Below are 19,644 nucleotides of genomic sequence, written 5' to 3'. Positions count from 1 at the left end.
CTCTTGTAATTGCAGAAGTCAAACGTGACTTGTATTCATCTTTTGTTATCAGTATATATTGAGTATTACAATTTTAATACAGTTTTTCCTTTCTTAAAATGTGTATACATTTTTTGGGCACCCTTTGTACAGAGGTGTATATACCGAGGTATGTCTACAAGGTTGATTACTGCAGCTATTTTTTTAAACTGTAGTTAAATTAGATTACAGAATTGTTGGTTAATAATACACTTCACCACTAATCTGTACATTGTCCTTCCCCCCACCTTTGTATTTATGAGTCCTTTCTTTAAAGAAATTATCTTAAATATATATAACTAAACAATATATTTTTGCTTAACTTTGTAAAAAATAAAATAGGCAGGTCTTCTGAGACATGGTTTCACTCAAAATTATGTTACTAAGAATGATACTGCCGTAGAATATTCTATTGTGTGACTATACCAAAATTCACTTCCTGATTTTTTTTTTTTTTGATTAGTACTTGTGTTTCCAGTGTTTTGTTAGTAAAAGCAGTGCTGCTGTCAACATCCTTGTTGATGTCTCCTGGTACAAATACACAACTGTTTCTCTGCGAGTGGCATTGCTGGGGGTCAGTAGGCTCTACAAATATTTAAATTTGTATAGTAATATTAAACTGTATTTCCAAAGTGGTATTTATCAATTTACATTCATACAAACAGTAGATGAGACTCAGTTCAGTCATCCTTTCCAACCTTTAGTGTTGTTACATGTCTTAAGTGTAGAATAGCATCTGATTGTGCTCTTGATTTGAATTTTCCTGAATTCTAGTAATGTGGAGCATCTTTTTATGTGTTCATGGGTGACATGTATTTTTCTGTTCTGTAAAATGCATATTTATATTTTTTGCCTGTTGGGTTGTTTATTACTGATTTGTAAAAGTTCTTCCCCCCCTTTTTCTTGCTTTTAGTACTATTATATCTTCTGTATTTTATTCTTCATCCAGTTTTCCAAATAGTATCCTAATTTTATAATCTTTAAAGTGCGCAATTTGGGTGTTTAATGATTAAAACTAATAATTTATTCATTATGATGATTATTGCAATTTTTAAAATTATTGTGACTTAAATTATTCTCCCAGAACTGTTCACTTTTTATCTATTATTCTATCTCATCTCTCTTTTCCAACTTCCTTGTAAATTCTGGTAACTCTGATTTACTTCCAGTCCCTGAAGCGTTATTTTCTAATTTGCTCTCTCCCGTGTTCATTCTCCTTGTTGAAAGTATCTGTCTTTTGCTTATGCATTCTTTCACCTAGTTGAACCTAAGGTTCCCTAAGTTCAAGGCCATGTTCTTTCCCTCTTGAGTGTGCCTATATGTCCTTTAAGCATTTTGTAATTTCTGATGTTTGTCCTGGATGTAATATTCCATAACAAAGTATACCTAACTGAAAAAAATTTGAGATATATATGAAATTGACATACAACATTATGTTAGTTTTAGGTGTACCATATAATGATTCAGTATTTGTATATATTGTGAAATGATCACTACAATGAGTCTAGTTAACGTCTGTCACTATGCAGTTACAATGTTTTTGTGTGTGATGAGGACTTTTAAGATCTCTTAGAACTTTCAAAAATGCAATACTGTATTATGAACTGTAGTCACCACATTAGAAATTGCATCCCCATGGCATATTTATTTTATAACTGGAAGTTTGTACCTTTTGACCCTCTTCACCCATTTTGCCCAGCTTTCTGACCTCCTGCCTCTGGCAACCAAAATGTGTTCTCTGTATCTATGAGCTCGGTGTTTTGTTTTGTTTCTTAGATTCCACATGTAAGTGAGATGATAGAATATTTGTCTATGTGACTTATTTTACTTAACATAATGCCCTCAAGGTTCATCTGTGTTGTCTCAAATGGCAAGATTTCCTTTTCTTATAGCTTATAGCTTAATAACATTCCAGAGTGTGTGGTGTGTGTTTGTGTGTGTGGTATTTTCTTTCTTCATCCATCGGTGAACACTTAGATTGTTGTGTTAGATCTTGGTTATTGCAAATAATGCTGCAGTCAACATGAGGATGCTGATATCTTTTCTAGTTATGTATTTTCTTCAGATAAACACCTAGAAGTAATTGTTGGATCATATGGTAGTCTTATTTTTAGTTTATTGAAGAACCTCCATTATATTTTCCATAGTGGCTGGTTAGTGTATGGCGTTAATGGTCCAGTTTCATTCAGTGGCTGTCCAGTTTTCCCCATGCCATCTATTAAAGAGATTGTCTTTTCCCCATTGTATATTCTCGGTTCCTGTGTTGAAAATTAATTGATTGTATATGTGTGGGTTTATTCTGCGCTTTCTATTCTCCATTGATCTACATGTCTGTTGTTATGCCAACACCATACTGTTTTCATTACTATAGCTTTGAAATATAGTTTGAGGTCAGAGAGCATGATCTCTCCATCTTTGTTCTCTTTTCTCAAGACTGCTTTGACTAAATGGTGTTTTGTGGTTCCGTATAAATTTTAGGATTTTTATTTCTGTGAGAAAGAAATGAATTGGAATTTTGATAGGATTGCATTGAATCTGTAGCTTGCTTGGGCAGTATGGACATTTTAACAGGATTTTTTCAATTCATGAGCATGGAATATCTTTCCATTCATTTGTGTCTTCTTCAATTTCATTAGTGTCTTTTCATAGTACAGATCTTTCACCTCTGGTTAAATTTGTTTCTAGGTTGTTGTTGTTTTTTTATGCAATTGTAAATGGGATTATTTTCTTAATTTCTCTTTCTGATAGTTTATTAATAGTGTATAGGAATACAACAGATTTCTGTATATTGATTTTTAGATCCTACGACTTCACTGAATTTATTTATTAGTTCTAACAGTTATTTTGGTGAAGTCTTTAGCATTTTCTATATATGATATTATGTCATCTGTAAATAGTATCAGTTTTATTTCTTTTGGTCCAGTTTGGGTGCATTTTATTTCTTTTTCTTGCCTAATTGCCCTGGTGAGGACTTTAATACTGTGATGAATAAAAGTGATGAGAGTGGGCATGCTTGTTTTGTGCCTAATCTTAGAGGAAAAGGTTTTATCTTATCTCTGTTGAGTAAGATGTTAGCCGTGGGCTTGTCAAATAAGGTTTTTATTATGTTGAGGTATATTCCCTCTATATCTTCTTTGTTGAAAATTATTATCATAAGTGGATGTTGAATTTTGTCAAATGTATGGTGTGTGATCCTGTTAATGTATTCTTGAATTGGGTGTGCTAATATTCACATTGATTGATTTGCAGATGTTGAACCACCTTTGCATTTCTGGAATAAATCTCAGTTGATCATGGCGTACGATCTTTTAAATGTATTGTTGAATTCAGTTTACTAATATTTTATTGAGGATTTTGCATCTGTGTTCATCAGGGGTGTTAGCCTGTAATTTTTTTTTCTTGTGGCAGCCTTGTAATGCTGGTCTTGTAAAATGAATGTGGAAGTGTTTTTTTCTCTTTTATTATTTTTGGAAGAGTTTGAGAAGTACTAGTATTGAATTCTTTTTAAACGTTTGGTAGAATTCACCAGTGAAGCCGTCTGGTTCTGGACTTTTGTTTGTTGGGAGGATTTTTATTAGTGATTCAATCTCCTTACTAGTAATCAATCTTTTTAGATTTTCTGTTTCCTCATGGTTCAGTTTTGGTAGGTTGCATTCTAGAAATTTACCTATTTCTTCGAGGTTGTCCAATTTGTTGGCAAAAAATTATTCATAATCTCTTATAATCCTATGTATTTCTGTGGTATCAGTTATAACATCTCCTTTTTCATTTTTTATTTCATTTGAGTCCTTTTTTTTCTTGGTGAATCTAGCTGAAGATTTGTCTATTTTGTTTATCTTTTTGAAGAACCAGTTCTTAGTTTTGTTGATGTTTTCTATTGTCTTTTTAGTCTCTATTTCATTTATTTCCTCTCTGATTGGGGCTGGCAGAGTGTCTCAGTTGGTTAAGAGCATGCTCAAGAGTGCGAGCTCTGAGCAACTGCGGTTCGATTCCCGGCCCGAGTTGAGCTGCTGCTGAGCTGCCAACAGGTGGCAGGATGGCTCAGCTAAAAAAATAAATAAATAAATAAATAAATAAATAAATAAAAGAATTGTATTTCCACTCTGATCTTTAGTTTCTTCCTTCTACTACGTTTGGGCTTCATTGTTCTTTATTTCCTAATTCCTTGAGGTATAAAGTTAGGTTGTTTATTTGAGATGTTTTTATTTTATTTTTTTAAATTTTTATTGGGGAATTGGGGGATGGGAACAGTGCTGGGGAATTGGGGGAAGGGGAGCAGACAAGTTGCTGTCCTTTTTGTTCTTCAGTCTAGTTGTGGAGGACATTGCTTCACTGGCCCAAGTTGGGACCATCATTGCGCTCTTCCCGGGTGAGGCAGATCAGTCGCCGGCTTCTGGACGGCACTCACTGCGGCTGCTGGCCGCTAACACTGGCTGATGGCTACATACGGTAGCCATGGCAACCCACTGCAACAGGGGCTGCAGCCTACGCCGTCGCCTGCGACTCATGGCAGCCCAGTTCCAGGTTGAGCTGTTGTTCAGCATCTTAGCTGTAGAGGGCAGTGTCACTGGCCCCCATGTGGGATCTGAACCGGGGCCCTCTGGTGTCCCAAGCCATCTCTTAACCAACGCACCACTTGGCCGGCCCTGTTTGTTTATTTCTTGAGGTAGGCATGTATTGTTATGAACTCCCTCTTAGAACTGCTTTGCTTTATCCCATAAGTTTGGGAATGTTATATTTCCATTTTTACTTGTGTCAAGTAATTTTTTAATTTCTCTTTTGATTTTTCTGTGACCCATTTGTTCTTCAGTTGCATGTTATTTAATCTCCACATATTTGTGAATTTTCCAGTTTTTTTCTTGCAACTGATTTTTAGTTTCATACCATTGTGGTTAAAAAAAAAGTGCTTGATGTTATTTCAGTCTTTTTAGATATATTAAGACTTGTTTTGAGGCCTGACATATGATTTATCCTGGAGAATGTTTCATGTGCACTTAAGAAGAATGTGTATGCTCTTGCATTTGGATGGAATGTTGTGTATGCCTGTTAAGTCTATGTGGTTTAACCAGTCGCTTAAAGTGAGTGTTTTCTCATTGATTTTTCTGTGGATGATCTATCCATTGGTGAAAGTAGAGTATTAAAGTCCCCTACTATTGTATTTCTGTCTGTTTCTCACTTTAGGTCTTTTAGTGGTTTTCATATGTTTAGGTTTTCCTATGTTGGGTGCATAAATATTTACAAATGTTACTTAGCTAGTTTTGTGGGGTGTTTTCAGAGGAAATTGGTCAATGTGTAGCTGTAGATTTGGTATGTATGTGGGGTCAGGATGTTCCTATGTTGCCATCTTGAACCATAAACCTAAGCTTGCTTTTCAAACAATCAAAATCTTTGTTGATTTTTGACTCCTTGGCCTATCAATAACTAAGAGAAGTATGTTGAAATTTCCAACTATGTTGGCTATTTGTGTAATTCTACTTGGATTTCTGTTGATTTTTATTTATCGATTTGAGGCAACATTATTATGTACAGATGGCATTTTAAGTTGTTACATCCTCATGGTGAAGTGAATGTTTTTATTATATAGCTATCATGTCTAGTCACATTTATGGTTTTTTTTTACCTTGAAATCTATTTTATCTGATAGTAACACAGTGACACCAGCTTTCTTTTGGTTAATGTTTGCCTAGTATCTATTTTTTAATCCTTTTTTTCCTTTTTTTACACTATAAAAAATAAAAAGTGTTTTATTCCTTTTTAAACACTTTTAATTATACAATTTCAAGATAAAAGTACATTGTGACCCATAATATTAATAGTACTTGGTGAATCTACAGTAAGATTTAGATAAGTGCATGGAGGAGCGTGGTGGGAGAATCTTACGGACCACATCCAACAGTGGCACATAGCGTGCCCTCACAGTCACTTGATAGTAATTCAACTGCATAGCCTCACCTAATTGCAAAAGAGAGAGGCTCTCAAAAAATTCATGTTCTCTTCTTCTTGAGCACATTGTTAGACCACATGTATGCCCAGGAAGAAGGGGGAAAACATGACACTTGGTGAGGAGCTCGCCTCTTATGCCAGAGTCTGCCGTTCTGGTAACCAGATCACTATGTTGGGGACCCTCCTTCCCATAGAGAACACACCTCATCCCCAAAAGATAAACAAAGTCCCCTCCATTCAGTACACGCAGCTCCAATTCTAGGATCTCTAGGTGATATGTAGTCCTCTCCATCAGATCTGGATATAGTGCTTTATGGTTTTGTTACCTTCCCCACTACTGTCCTTCACTCCTAATTCAGAAACAGGGACAAGATAACAAATAAACAATACAATTTGGAAAGGGGAATAATGGAAGATACACAGCAATTATACAGCAATGATGAGATTCTGCTCGGCAGGCATTATGAAGTCCCCCTTGTCCTAGCAGTGGGGGAAGCTCCTATTCTGTTTTTTTGGGAGGGACTCCCTTACCATGGGTTTTGGTGACTCTTAACTTCAAACTCTGGAAGTTTCTTCCTTGTGTATCACCTTTTATAGCTATATCTGAAGTAGATATTAGGGAATATTTCTTTCTAGAGGGCCATGGTTATTTCACAGCCATTTCTTACCTGTGGAATATTGAAGACCTGAAGATTCGTTTATAATTACAGCACATTTTAGGCTAGGCTATTGATTATTTGACAGAATTTAAGAATTTGGTAGTCTTCTAATCTGTTTGATTTTAGTAAGTGCCGTGTGCCAATAGCCACACCCACATTTCTTTGTTAAATAGCAGCCTCAGGCTTACTTTATTTTATTTTTTGCTTCCTTTCCCCTATGCCTCTCTCTCAGTGCTGTCTATCTGGAGACACCCAAAACAATAGGCTTGTAAAGAAAGGGAGCAGCAGGATTGAATCTGATCTTTGCTACAGGATTTAGTGACTCTGTTTAAAAGAAGTTTGAATAATCTCTTGTAGCCCAAGGTACTTTTAAATCTTATTTTCTACTTAAATAGTTGAAAATATAATAGTATTTAGAAATAGTATTTAGAAATAGTTGGTCCTCAGTTTCTGTACTCTCTCCCCTTTTATTTCTGCTTACAAACCAATCAGTTCTTTCCTGAGTACTTTCTTATAATGCCTTGCTAAATACAGCAAGGAGAAATCATTCTTCACTAACATTTTGGCACTTTCCAACCTCCTCTCTGGATCTGCATGCTTTGTCTGCCCTCCCCATTATCACGGGCAGTAGTATCACATGACAAATATATTCATGTTACCAGCTCTGATACATGTTTCCTGTGCTGTCAGCCACTAGGCAGATGTCACATATGTCAAATTTTTGTTCTAGAAGCATCCCACTGCAAGGTAGCTGTTTCTTTCTTAGGTAGTTAAAGTAGGCTAATGTGGCATATATACAGAGGGTGCCCCAAAAATGTGTACACATTTTAAGAAAGGAAAAAACTGTTAACATTGTAATATTCAATATATACCAATAACAAAAGATAAACGTAAGTCACATTTGACTTCTGCAGTTACAAGAGGTGCTCAAAGTGGTTCCCATCAGCTCCAGACACTTCTGATTACGGCGAACGATTGCTTGAGCAACGTTGACCAAAGTGTCCACTTGTATACATTTTTTTGGGCACCCCCGGTATTTAATAGACATCTAATGTCTTAAACACAACAGAAGCTTAATTATTGCTCAGCTGATGCAGTTGGGGGTGGTGTGTGAAGAAGTCAGCTGCGCTCTGCAGTTATCGAGGACCCGGTTGGAGGAAGCTCCACTGTCTTCAACCATGGCTGGCCTCCAGCCAGCTCACTTTCCGTGGCTAGTTCTCAGTCACGTGGCTACATGTACCTTCAAGGGACGGTAGGAAATGAAGCGCAGATGTGTACCCAGGAAACAAGGCATTATCTTGTAAAATTGAACATCGCCATATCTGTGACCTACATATTCCGTGACCTAGCATCGCTACTTTTGAGTATATCCTAAGGAAGCTCTTGCAAATGTATACCTGGTGACCATATACAAATATTCACAGCAGCACTATTCATAATAGCAAAAACGCTGGGAACAACCGAATGTTCATGAACTGGAATGTAATAAATATAATGAGATATTTCATGTATAACATAGATTTTAAATGTGTAGTGAAATGTACTACAGTCTCACAAAATGCATGAATAAATCTTAGTGTTACAGTGCTGAGTGAAAAAAAAACTAGTTGCAAAAGACTATACAGCATGTACCATTTTTATAAGATTCAAAATCAAGCAAAACTACATGGTATATTTAGGAATATATACATTGTGATAAAACTGTTAAGCAAGGGAACAAAAAACAAATCAGGAGCATGTTTATTGGTTGAGAGGTGGAGAAAGGAAATTATAGATAAGGAATATAGAAGAAATGTAGGAGGGGTATTTGAAGCAAAGTGGCTGAAAAGTTTTTTAGAATGTGTTAAAGATATGAATCCTCAAATTGAAGTAGAACATTGAGCCCTGAATAGAATCAATAAAGGTAAATTTATACCTAGACACATTGTAATAAAACAGAACTTCAAAGTCAAAGAAAAGTCTTAAATAAATGGTGCAAGGTGAGTAAAATACCTAAAAGAATTAGCAGTTAAACTAACAATAGATCTCAATAGCAACAATAGATGGGAATTGAAAACCAAAACAATGAGGTACCACTCTACACCTATTAGAATGGCTAAATTTTAAAATCTCACAGTAACCAAATGTTGGCAGTATTTAGAGTAATAGAAGCTCTCATTTATTTGTTGGTAAGGATTCAAAATGGCACAGCCACTTTGGAAGACAGTTTGGCAGTTTCTTTATATAAACACAAACTTGTATAACCTATCAATCACACTTCTAGGTATTTCCAACCGAGTAGAAAACATACACAAAAACTTGCATTCAAAGGTTTATAGCAGAATTATCCAACTTGGAAGCAACCAAGATGTCCTTAAATAGATGAATGGATAAACAAACTCTGGATGCATCCATGCAATGGAATATTACTCAGCATTAAAAAGTAATGAGCTATCTTTCCACTAAAAGACAAGGAGGAACATTAAATGCATATTACCGAGTGAAGGAAGCTAATCTGAATAGTTCCATATTGTATGATAACAGTTATATGAAGGAAAAGGCAAAACTATGGATATGTTAAAAAGTACAGTGGTTGCCAGGGTTTCATGGGAAAGGAGGGAAGGTGAAGCACAGGTGGTTTTTAGGGTGGTAAACTATTTTGTATGATACTATAATGGTAGATATATGTTATTATGCATTTGTCAACACCTAGAACTAACTCTATAATACAAAGAGTGACCTTAACATAAACTGTACTTAAGTTAATAGTGTATTAATATTAGTTTATTAATTGTAACAAATGAGCCACATTAATACAAAATGTCAATAATAGGAGAAACTGTAGCAAGATGAGGAGTGATATATGGGAACTTTATGTATTATCTGCTTATATTTTTAATTTTAAAAATGAGTGATAAGCAAATGTTGGAGATGTTAAAATCATGCATGTGCAAAACTGAAATATTCTACAAGATAAAATAACTTTAAAAATTGAAAAGGCAGAAAGAAATACCCTATAGTAAACATTGTAATCAATGATTAAAGAGTGACAGCTTTTTCTCTGAGATGGGAATGAGAAAAATATGTCTTTTATTATCTTTTATTATCATTGGTACTAGAGAAGATCATAACCACTTCAGTAGGCAAGAGAAATAAAAGGTATAATATTGGGAAGGAAGAAAGAAAATCGTTATTTACAAATGAATTGATTTTGTGTGTAGAAAATCATTAGAGTATTTAAATTTGGAAATGTTTCTAGATACAAGGTAAATATGTGAAAAGTGTTTTATATATATATATATATATATATGCAACAATTAGTTACATTTAAAAATTCAATTTTAATACAAAAGTAACAACATCAAATAACCAGGGGGGAAAAAATCTGAAAATGAGCAGAGTGTGTGTGGAAAACTACTAGACTTATTGTGAGAAATTTAAAAAGTCCTAACTAAATAATGGAACCTACCATGTTTCTGGATTGGAAGACTTAATATTGTAAAGATCTTAATTCTTCCCAAACATTCTATAAGTTCAGTGCAATCCCAGTAAAAATTTCATCAAGTTTTCTAGTAGAAATTGATATGCTGATTCTAAAACATAAGTGGAAATTCAGAGAACCAAGAATAGCCAAGAATAACCAAGGTAATCTTAATGAATAAGAAAAAAGTGGAAGGCCTTAGTTACCAGACATCAAGATTTATTATAAAGCTTTGTAATCAAAACAGGGTCTTACTGGCGCAAAAGTAGACAAAACAGACCAATGGAACAGAATACAAAGTCCAGGAGTACATCTACTTGTATATGTTGCCAAAAAACAAACTTGTCCTTGGTGTTCATCGCAGGAAAGAATTCAAGAACTCACCAAGTCAGCCAAGCAAGAAGTAGATTTATTAGAGAAGGGTAGTCCGCTCTTGAGATTGGGAGAGTGGGCAGGCTTGGAGAAGAGCAGCTGCCCTGAAGAGAAGTGGTGTCTGGGAATTTATTACACTTGAAATGAAAGGGTGGAATATTCAGGACTTAAGGGTTGCATCGTAGGCGTTCTCAGGTGGGTCCTGGCTGACTCCTTCCAGTCCGGAGGGGGCGTCTTTGTCCTTATTTGGCTCTCTTGGAACTGTCATGGTGCCACGGGGGTGAGGGGGTGGAGATTTTCCTTGGCTGCCATGCTAATACCATTATAATCTATTACAATCAGCTAAAATTCAGCTTACGGGGCAAGGTGGTGTCCTGATTCCCCCTCCGGCCACTGAAACCCCATCTGGCCGGATTCGAGTGGGCTTTTTCCCTAACTGCTACCCTCGCCTCTTCCTTCCTTTCTCCCAGCTCCCTTGTAGCCCTGTTCTTCCTGCCTACAGGAACATATATACCCGTGTGTGTGTGTGTTTATAACCAAGTTGCCATTGCGATGCTTTTCTAATGAAGGGTGAAGTTATCACATTGGAAGTATGATTTTACTGTACCATACTTGCTTCTCTGCCTGGTCCTTGGTCTTTTAGGGAGCTGACAGTAAATTGTGGCTCATTGTGGAATGGTCATACAGCACAGAGCACAGGCATTTGTGGCCGGGGGGCTTTTGGATGGGACAAGAAGTGTTCCCATAGAGGCATTGTACGTGTAGGTGTGCAGACAGCCTGAACTATGTTTATGTACATATATTTAAATACACATGTTCAGCCACCGCATTTTCCTATGTACAAAGTTCCATTGACTTTTCTAAGGTCATTGTAGCCCTTATGCGTCTATCCTTTGCTTTTCATTAGAAAATGGTTGGAGCCTGTGTTGTAGAATGGTGCCTGTGCTCACACTAGCTCGCGGTGCTGCTTGTGGGTGCGTTATCACAGGGTGCAACACTGGGGTTTTATTAAAATTCTTCCCCGAGCCCGTGGATTTTCAACTCACCACTGAGTGTTACTTTGAAGAATTTTGAAGGGCTTGTAGCTAGCTGCCTGTTTGCTATCTCACTCTCCTCCTCCTCCCACACACACAGGCACAGACTCTTCATGTGTACCTTCCAGGACTGTGAGACTCGAAATCCTATTATATCCACCCTTCTCGTAGAAAAGCTGTTCCTTGTTTTCAGCTGCACGGCACTGAGGCATGCACAGCTATTTGCAACTCATCTCCCCCATGGCTGGCCAGAAATTCGGGACCCACTCAGACCCCTGCATGACGGCTGCTGCTTCCTCTGGGGGCATTACCGATGTAAACTCAGTTTTTGTTTGCTTCTCTCTGTTCTTCTTTTCCCCATCTTTCCTATCTTCTGTGGCTTCTTGGCTTTTGCTCACAAAAGACTGGTCACTTACAGACCTTGCCAATTACTGAGTTCCATCTTTCTGCACTTGGACCAAATACATCACACTCAAACGGGTTTTATCATCGCGCTTCTCCTGAGCCTCATGTTATGTGAGGCTCAGGCAGCTGAGCCTGTTTGGTGCACCTGTCACCAAAGGAGGGGCTTGCACTGTGTTAGGGACATGAAAATTAGAAGGATTTAGTTCTCACCAGGCTTAGTGCCTGGGGTATTAGAGAAGTTGGTCTTCGAATAGAATAAGTTATGATCTACTGTCCCATGTCCATGCTTTAGAACAAGGGAAATAAAAGTTTAATGAGTTCTGTTTTAAGGGGATTTGTGTAGTGTGTCTAAAACAGCTTAGGAACGTGCATTTAATATTTCACAGTAGGGATGTAAAATTATAGCACATTTGAGTATTGCAAATTGAAGAATCTTGAAAAAAACTTATGCTGTATCCAGATGGTGCACTAGATTTTATCTTTCAAGCTATAATATCCTGAAATGTTAACACCACCTCATTTTTGTGCTTTTTCCCTTTCTTCCTAGAATATTTTCCTTCTTGGATATAGTAACTTTGTGCCGATGTGCACAGATTTCCAAGGTAGAGTATTAACCAGATTTTTAATTAGTAAATATCAAGTTTTATTAGCATAAGGATGAGTTTTAGTTTCAGTAAACAATTAAAAAGTCATCTTTTATATTTAACATAACACAATGTTATCATAATTACATATTTGATTATCAACTTAATGTGTATCAAGAATAAAAGCTTGAAAATACTGAGGTCGAATCAAAACTTTCTTTAACAGTCTCAATAAGTGTATCTTTTTCAACCCAATTCCTCCTCTTTTACTTCCACCTCTCAGGCCTGGAACATCTTAGCCCTGGATGGAAGCAACTGGCAAAGAATAGACCTTTTTAACTTTCAAACGGATGTAGAGGTAAGTTTACCTTGTTTTGGGCAAAAAGACTGTTTAAAAGATAAGTGAACTGCTTCCTCTTTCCTGCCTTTTTATTTTGATGCATTCAGATTTAATATTAAGGTGGAATAGAGAGGGAAAAACCCGGAAGGTATTTGTATACATCAAGAATAAAATTCTGCTTGTATTTTACTTTTGCTCTGTATCAGTAACAGGTTACTTTTCCCCCTTGTTCATATTTATAATCTGCTTTACCACTCAGCTTTTTAAAGCCTCGCACCTACATCCTTAACACCTGGTTCAATGTCCCAGCTCACACAGTCAGGCAGGAGGAGTATCTCTTAGCCTCATTTGTTCTATTCGGGTCTTCAGTTGGTTGGATGAAGCCCACTCACACTAAGGAGAGAGTCTGCTTAGTCTGCTGATTCAAATGTTCATCTCATCCTCACAGAGGGAAAACCCTCACCCTGAATAATGTTTAGCCAAATATCTGGGCACCCTGTAACCCAGTCAAGTTGACACATAAAATTAATCGTCACAAGATCACTCCTTTTCAACTTGGCATCCATATGCATCTCTTTAAACCACATTTAATCTCGAAACAACAAGTCTTCATTCCACCTAATGTGATACAGCTTTCCGGTATACAACCCAAAACACATTAACCCCGTCTTCAGAAGAGGAGGTCAAGTCCTTGAGCTCCTTGATATGCTGTGCCTTAGATACAATGAGGTAGCATAACAATACGTAAATACTATAATATAAAGTCAGTACATCTTACTTACCTTACATGGAAAGGGAACCAGAGAGGAAAGAGAAATATATTTGTTTTGTATATACACCAATGTGCATATTTATAACAAAATGGGGAGGAAATACCATGATAATTATAGTCCTCATTTCCATAACTGGTCCTGTGGTCATAGTTTTATTTATAACTACCTTCTGCCCGTTCTTTATTCCCTTTGTCTTCAGCAAGTACCTCAGCGGGTCTGGTTCTTTACCTGGTGGAGTGATGGAGTGACCCACACCCTCATTCCTGAAGTGTCTGGACCATTAGCAGCCCTGCCTGGATTGGCTTGTAGTTTTCCATCGACTTTAGTCACAGGGAATGCCAATCTATGGGATACCTAAGGGAGCCCCAGTATTCCAGACGTGTTCTTCCTTTCCTCATTTGTGGAGTAGCAGTCCATGAGATTGTTGTGAATAGTACATGAGCCGTAATAGCTACAAGAAAATGTTAAAATTGTGCGTGAAACAGTGGAAGTGCTGCATCAGTGTTCATTTTCTTTTCTCCCCCTCTGCCTGCCAGTACCCAGCCAAAGTTCCTCTTTCAGAACAAATGTATGTTTAAATAGGTGATTGCTAAAGAGGATGAGGGGACACCTTTATGGAATATTTTCGAGCTTTTAGAATGGTCATGTGTAGCTAAAATACAATTTCTTGTTTTAAGGCAGCATTGTTTTAGGTCTCTGCCCAGCAGCCACTGTTCCCATAGCTGATCTCAAAAAGCCTTGTAATTGGTGGAGCAGCTATGAGCCCTGGGTCTCTGGGGAGGTCTGACTCCAGGGTTAAGGCTTTCAAAAAGTAGTGTGCTTTTTTTTTTTTTTTAAACACTTAATGCTTTAGCTGAAAACATTTTTCAATGCTTGTAGCCTCTTATGCATCAGGGACAGAAGTGGGGTGTTGGAGGAATGTTCCCAAATCACTTCTATTACACCTGGAGAAATATATTCACTTCCTAAATTTCAGGTTATTATGCTGTTAGATATGCAGCATGAAAAACAAGATTTCTTTCCAACTTTGATTCAAGGGTCGAGTGGTAGAAAACATCTCAAAGCGGTGCGGTGGATTCCTGCGGAAGCTCAGCTTGCGAGGCTGCATTGGTGTTGGGGATTCCTCCTTGAAGTAAGTCAGGTCACTGGCAGTGACTCACTCACGTGGAAGCTCGTGGCTGACATCTGCATCAGCAGAAATAAACCAAGCATCTTATTTGCTTTTCTTCTGTGAAATTCTTCCTATGGTAATTTGTGTAGAGTAATGAGAGAACCGTGACTTTGGAGTCAGCAGGCCTGGATTAGAAACCGAGCTCCATTGTTGTTAGGGATGTGACCTTGGGAAGAATTATTTCACCTCGCTGAGTGTCCCGTCTCTCTATTGGAAAGTGAAGGCAGGGACAGCACCTGTATGGGAATGTCAAGAGTATCACATGAAATACCCTGTATGAAGTGCCTGGCACATAATTATAGTCTATTAGTTCACCTCTCCTATTCCCGTCGTCACTTTCCCCTCTTCCTAGTTTCCTTCTCATAATAGTGGCTACCTTTTTATATAAATTTTACTAATTAACAAAATAATTCTTTCAAAACCTTCCTTAGCACAACCTGGAATTTTGCTTGCTCATAATGAAATCTGATTATCCATTCATTTTAGTATAGTTAGCAGTATATTCTATCCAACCAAATGCTTGCCCACCTCTTTCTGGATAGCTCTTATTTATTGGAAGTATTATCCATCCATTGTTAAGGACATGTGCTTTGAACTTTTCTGGAGACTAGGCATAATTAAAACCTTGATGTCCTTATCCTTGTGGCCTCTAGTATTTTTTGAGGTTGGCTAATTAGGACACACACTGCCCCCTAGAACCTTGGGACAGACTTTGTCTCTTGCAGACTAGGCATTACTACAGTATACATCAGTCACAGACTGCCTTTAAGAACGTGCAGTATGTATAATAGTGTTTGCAAACAGTAGAATTTATAATTGAAACATCTGCTACCCCATTGCTAAGAAAATTGATTCATAACATTTTTTTTTTTTTTTAGCTGAGCCATCCTGCCACCTGTTGGCAGCTCAGCAGCAGCTCAGCTCAGGCTGGACTCGAACTGCTGTTGCTCAGAGCTCAAACTCTTGAGCGAGCTCTTAACCAACTGAGCCACTTGGCTGGCCCAATTCATAACATTTTTTAAGGATGAAAACATTCCCTTTAAATATTATGGAACAAGGTGATTATTTTTTAAATCAAGAAACTCAGATGATCAGACCAAATTTTCTGCTACTTCAAAAGCTTTGTAAACCAGTAGTGTAGTTTGATTCTATTTTAACAGGAAGCTTAAATATGCCAAATAGGTCCTAAGATAATTTATGATAGAGAACTTAAGTTTAAAGTGGTTCCATTAAGGAAAATACAATAAATGTGAAGATGTGTATTGTCAATGAGGAGTATCAAAGAAATATATTCTTATCTTGACAATTAGAATAATGCCACCTATACTAGCAAAACTATTCTATAAGGCTAAGAATGTTAATTGGTTTACCATAAGTTTTAGAGCAGAAATCTATATTAATATCGGTGTACATTTTTAATATGTGAGACCAGATTACTGTGAGAAATAACTTATCAAAATTATGACTCAGAAAGAATTTTGTTATGCCTCCAGTTTTTAATTATAATCACCTAGAATCAGCCTTGGCCTCCACTCGGGCCCTGCATGTGTATTGTTGCTTTGGTGGGAGAGGGGCTATTCATTTATAAATGTTTACTGAGCCCCTGCTATACCAAGCACTGATTTAGACAATGGAAACTTAGTAGTACTCAAAATAGATTAAAACCTTAGTAGTACTAGATCTTGCATGTATATTTTCAGTTACTCCTGCGCCATCATTATATATTAAGTCCTATGGATTTTTAACAGCTTTATTGAAATATAACTGAGATACAATAAATGGTACATACGAGTATTAGGTTGCTTGAAGTTGTTTCACAAGTCATTTATACTCTGTTCTTATTGTTTTGTCTCCATGTTTCATTTTGGATAGTTTCTATTTCTGTGACTTCAAGTTCACCAGTCATTTCTTCCACAGTGTCTAGTCTGCTGTTAGTCTGCTGTTCGTCTGCTGTTCATCAGCCATATGGTTTTCATATCTAATAGTTTAAGTTGGGGCTTTAAAAATATTTTTCATGTCTCTACATAACATGCTTTATAAACATAACATGTTTAATCTTATATCTTTTAATGCCTTTGCTATTTCTAATATCTGTCAATTCTGAGTCAGTTCTGATAGATTGAATTTTCTCCTCATTATGGATGTACTTTCCTTCTTTGAATTTTTTGTTCAATGCTAGGCATTGTAAATTTTACTTTGGGTGAAGATATTTTTGTATTCCTGTAAATGTTCTTGAGTCTTGTTCTGAAATGCAGTTGAGTTACTTGGATATAGTTCCTTTCAGATTTTGATTTTAAAATTTGTTATGTTGGACCAAGGTAGTATTTAGTCTAGGGCTAATTATACTCCACTCCTGAAGCAAGATCCTTCTCGGCACTCTATCCAGTACCCCACACATCATGGCACTTTTCACTGGTGGCTGGTGAGAGTGGGAACTGTTCCTGGCCCTGGCTGAGCTCTGGCTGTTGTTTGTTCCTCTATAATGCTTTTTGTTGATTCTTTGCCTGGCTTTGGGTAGTTTCCTCATATGCATGCTCTGATGAGCACTCTACTGAATTGTTGAGGGGAGCCCTGTGCAGATCTCTGAAGTTCTCTCTTTGTGAAGTTCACTCTTTTCTGATAATTCTAACTGTGTTGGTCAGACTTTTCGCTCCATATCCTCAACTCAAGGAGTCCATCAGGCTCCAGCTCAGTTCCCTTCCCTGCACCATGGCAGGGTAGGAGCAGATAAGAGTGACATCTGGTTTGAGGTCAGCTTTTGGAGATGTTGGGTACTGCATGGAAGAGTCAGGACTCAATCCTGTAAGATATGTTGAAGCTGTATTTTAGGAAAATGCAGATGACCTTGCTGAATATATTAAGTGGTAAGTGGCAAGTAAGGGATGTGTAATTTTCTGCCCTGGCCTTGCTGCCACTCACAAATCATGGAGGTAGTTGCCTTTCATGACTCGGTGTCTTCACCAGTAAGTGGATCATTCTCAATACTGATCAGCCCTATCCGTGGCCAGAGAAAGAGTCTCCAGAAAGACTCTAGGGTAACTAAGTGACAGCACGGCACAACACAAGGAAAGATTTGGCCCCCTTGCTTCCAACTGAATTTTCTGTGAAGGGAAGTTAACAGGGAGGCAGGCCTCCATTCTTAGATGACCACCAAGGTGTGGGTGAAGGAGTTACAACTGATCCAGTCGGTCTAGAGCTTGGCCTGGCACAGTGTGGTCCCCAGGGTAGCAGTACTGGCGTCACCTGGAAGCTTCTTACAAGTGCAGACTATCAAGCCATTTGCGTGCATCTACAATCAGAATCTGTATTGTGACCAGAACCTCAGCTGTTTCATGTGCACGTTCAAGTTTGAGGAGCACTAGTACCTATAGTGAGCAATAATATATTGTACACTGAAAAATTTGTTAAGACAATAGATCTCATGATAAGTGTGTTTGCACAATAAAATAAATTTTTAGAAATTTGAGGAGCACTGTTCTAAATGTGAATGTTTACACATGCCCTCTAGTGGCTACCCAGCAACATGCAAAGAGTTTTTAAATGTTTTCTCATTGTAGGACCTTCGCACAGAACTGCCGAAACATTGAACATTTAAACCTCAATGGGTGCACAAAAATTACTGACAGGTAAATAATGAAAACGACTTTGGTGACTTACTGGCCAGAGGGAGAGCGAGGGGAGAGAATCATGGTTGAAAATACCTTTAGTGCCTCTACTCTTTTTCAGCACGTGTTACAGCCTTAGCAGATTTTGTTCCAAGCTGAAACATCTGGATCTGACCTCCTGTGTGTCAATTACAAACAGCTCCTTAAAGGGGATCAGGTAAGAGTACCTGTTACTTGTGGTCAAGAGAAATGCCCAAAGCTGGGAACGTTTTGGTGTGTCTAAAACCTTTCTGATGTTCCCATTGGAGCAGGAAATAGGTGACTCAGGCCACAGAGGCTCTTTCTCCCCTGGATTGCTTGTGATTTCCTCAACTCCAAGTTGGTGATGAATTCTCCGTGGGATGGACTGCACATGTATAGTTTTGTTTCTTGTTCTCAGTGAGGGCTGCCGAAACCTGGAGTACCTGAACCTCTCTTGGTGTGATCAGATCACGAAGGATGGTATCGAAGCGCTGGTGCGAGGTTGCCGAGGCCTCAAAGCCCTGCTCCTGAGGGGCTGCACACAGGTACCACGGGGTCCGTGCAGCCGTGTTCATTGAATGTTAAGTATGGGCGCTTCAGTAGGGGGCTTGCTGGTGCATTTTCCTTGGTGCCCTGACCTGGGTCCATCCCGCTTTTGTTTTCTCCTCTTAGTTAGAAGACGAAGCTCTAAAACACATTCAGAATTACTGCCAGGAGCTCGTGAGCCTCAACTTGCAGTCCTGCTCGGTAAGTAACGGGCCCCCTGCTCCATGCCCTCCCCCTCGGGCATCTGCTGCAGGCAGGTGGGCTGATCACCACCCCTGAATTTTTTATCCCATGTCCTTATATCATCTACCCATTGGCCACAAGATGAAAGAACACCAATATAACCAAAAAGGGCAATACAAAGCCAGTGACATTTCCTCTTAAATAATATAGATCAGGGTCTGTTTTGGTTTATTTTGAGAGATCTGGAATGCTGTCACTGGCCGAGCAATTCAAGGTGAGGTCTCAGTGTCTTTTTTTTTTAACTTATAAACTGGGGATGATAACATCTATTTCTTACATTATCTCAGTAAATAAAAAGAAATCACAGATGGGAAAATGCTTTGAAAAATAAAGGGCATATGCAAGAGCAACGTGTATTTTTCATCAGAGTTTTAGCTTGTGAAAAGCTATGGTTCCTTCTCCACTGCCATTGTAAATATGGGTCATTGAAGAGGATGCCTGCTCCATCCTACTGGGTTCCTCAAGGGAAA

General features: G+C 37.9%; 1 protein-coding gene across 4 annotated transcripts in view; it reads left to right on the top strand.

Annotated features, from left to right (window-relative positions):
• FBXL2 (F-box and leucine rich repeat protein 2) overlaps positions 1 to 19,644 on the top strand; it is a 68,038-nt gene that overhangs the window by 16,117 nt on the left and 32,277 nt on the right. For 3 of the 4 annotated variants that reach the window (XR_002124573.1, XR_002124572.1, XM_019647181.1), the window contains exons 4-9: positions 12,759 to 12,833; positions 14,626 to 14,720; positions 18,317 to 18,385; positions 18,486 to 18,581; positions 18,804 to 18,930; positions 19,058 to 19,132. Coding sequence is in view for 2 of the 4 variants with exons in the window: in XM_019647181.1 (XP_019502726.1) it covers positions 12,759 to 12,833; positions 14,626 to 14,720; positions 18,317 to 18,385; positions 18,486 to 18,581; positions 18,804 to 18,930; positions 19,058 to 19,132 (537 nt within the window). In the remaining 2 variants the exon portion in view is untranslated. Of the gene's footprint in view, positions 1 to 12,438; positions 12,494 to 12,758; positions 12,834 to 14,625; positions 14,721 to 18,316; positions 18,386 to 18,485; positions 18,582 to 18,803; positions 18,931 to 19,057; positions 19,133 to 19,644 lie in introns of all 4 variants that reach the window. The other variant, XM_019647182.1, reaches the window with a different exon arrangement.

Source organism: Hipposideros armiger, unplaced genomic scaffold (assembly GCF_001890085.2).
Source record: "Hipposideros armiger isolate ML-2016 unplaced genomic scaffold, ASM189008v1 scaffold_109, whole genome shotgun sequence".
Taxonomy (NCBI): Eukaryota; Metazoa; Chordata; class Mammalia; order Chiroptera; family Hipposideridae; genus Hipposideros; species Hipposideros armiger.
The sequence above is the reverse complement of the archived record's forward strand: the minus strand, read 5'-3'. Positions and strand labels throughout refer to the sequence as shown.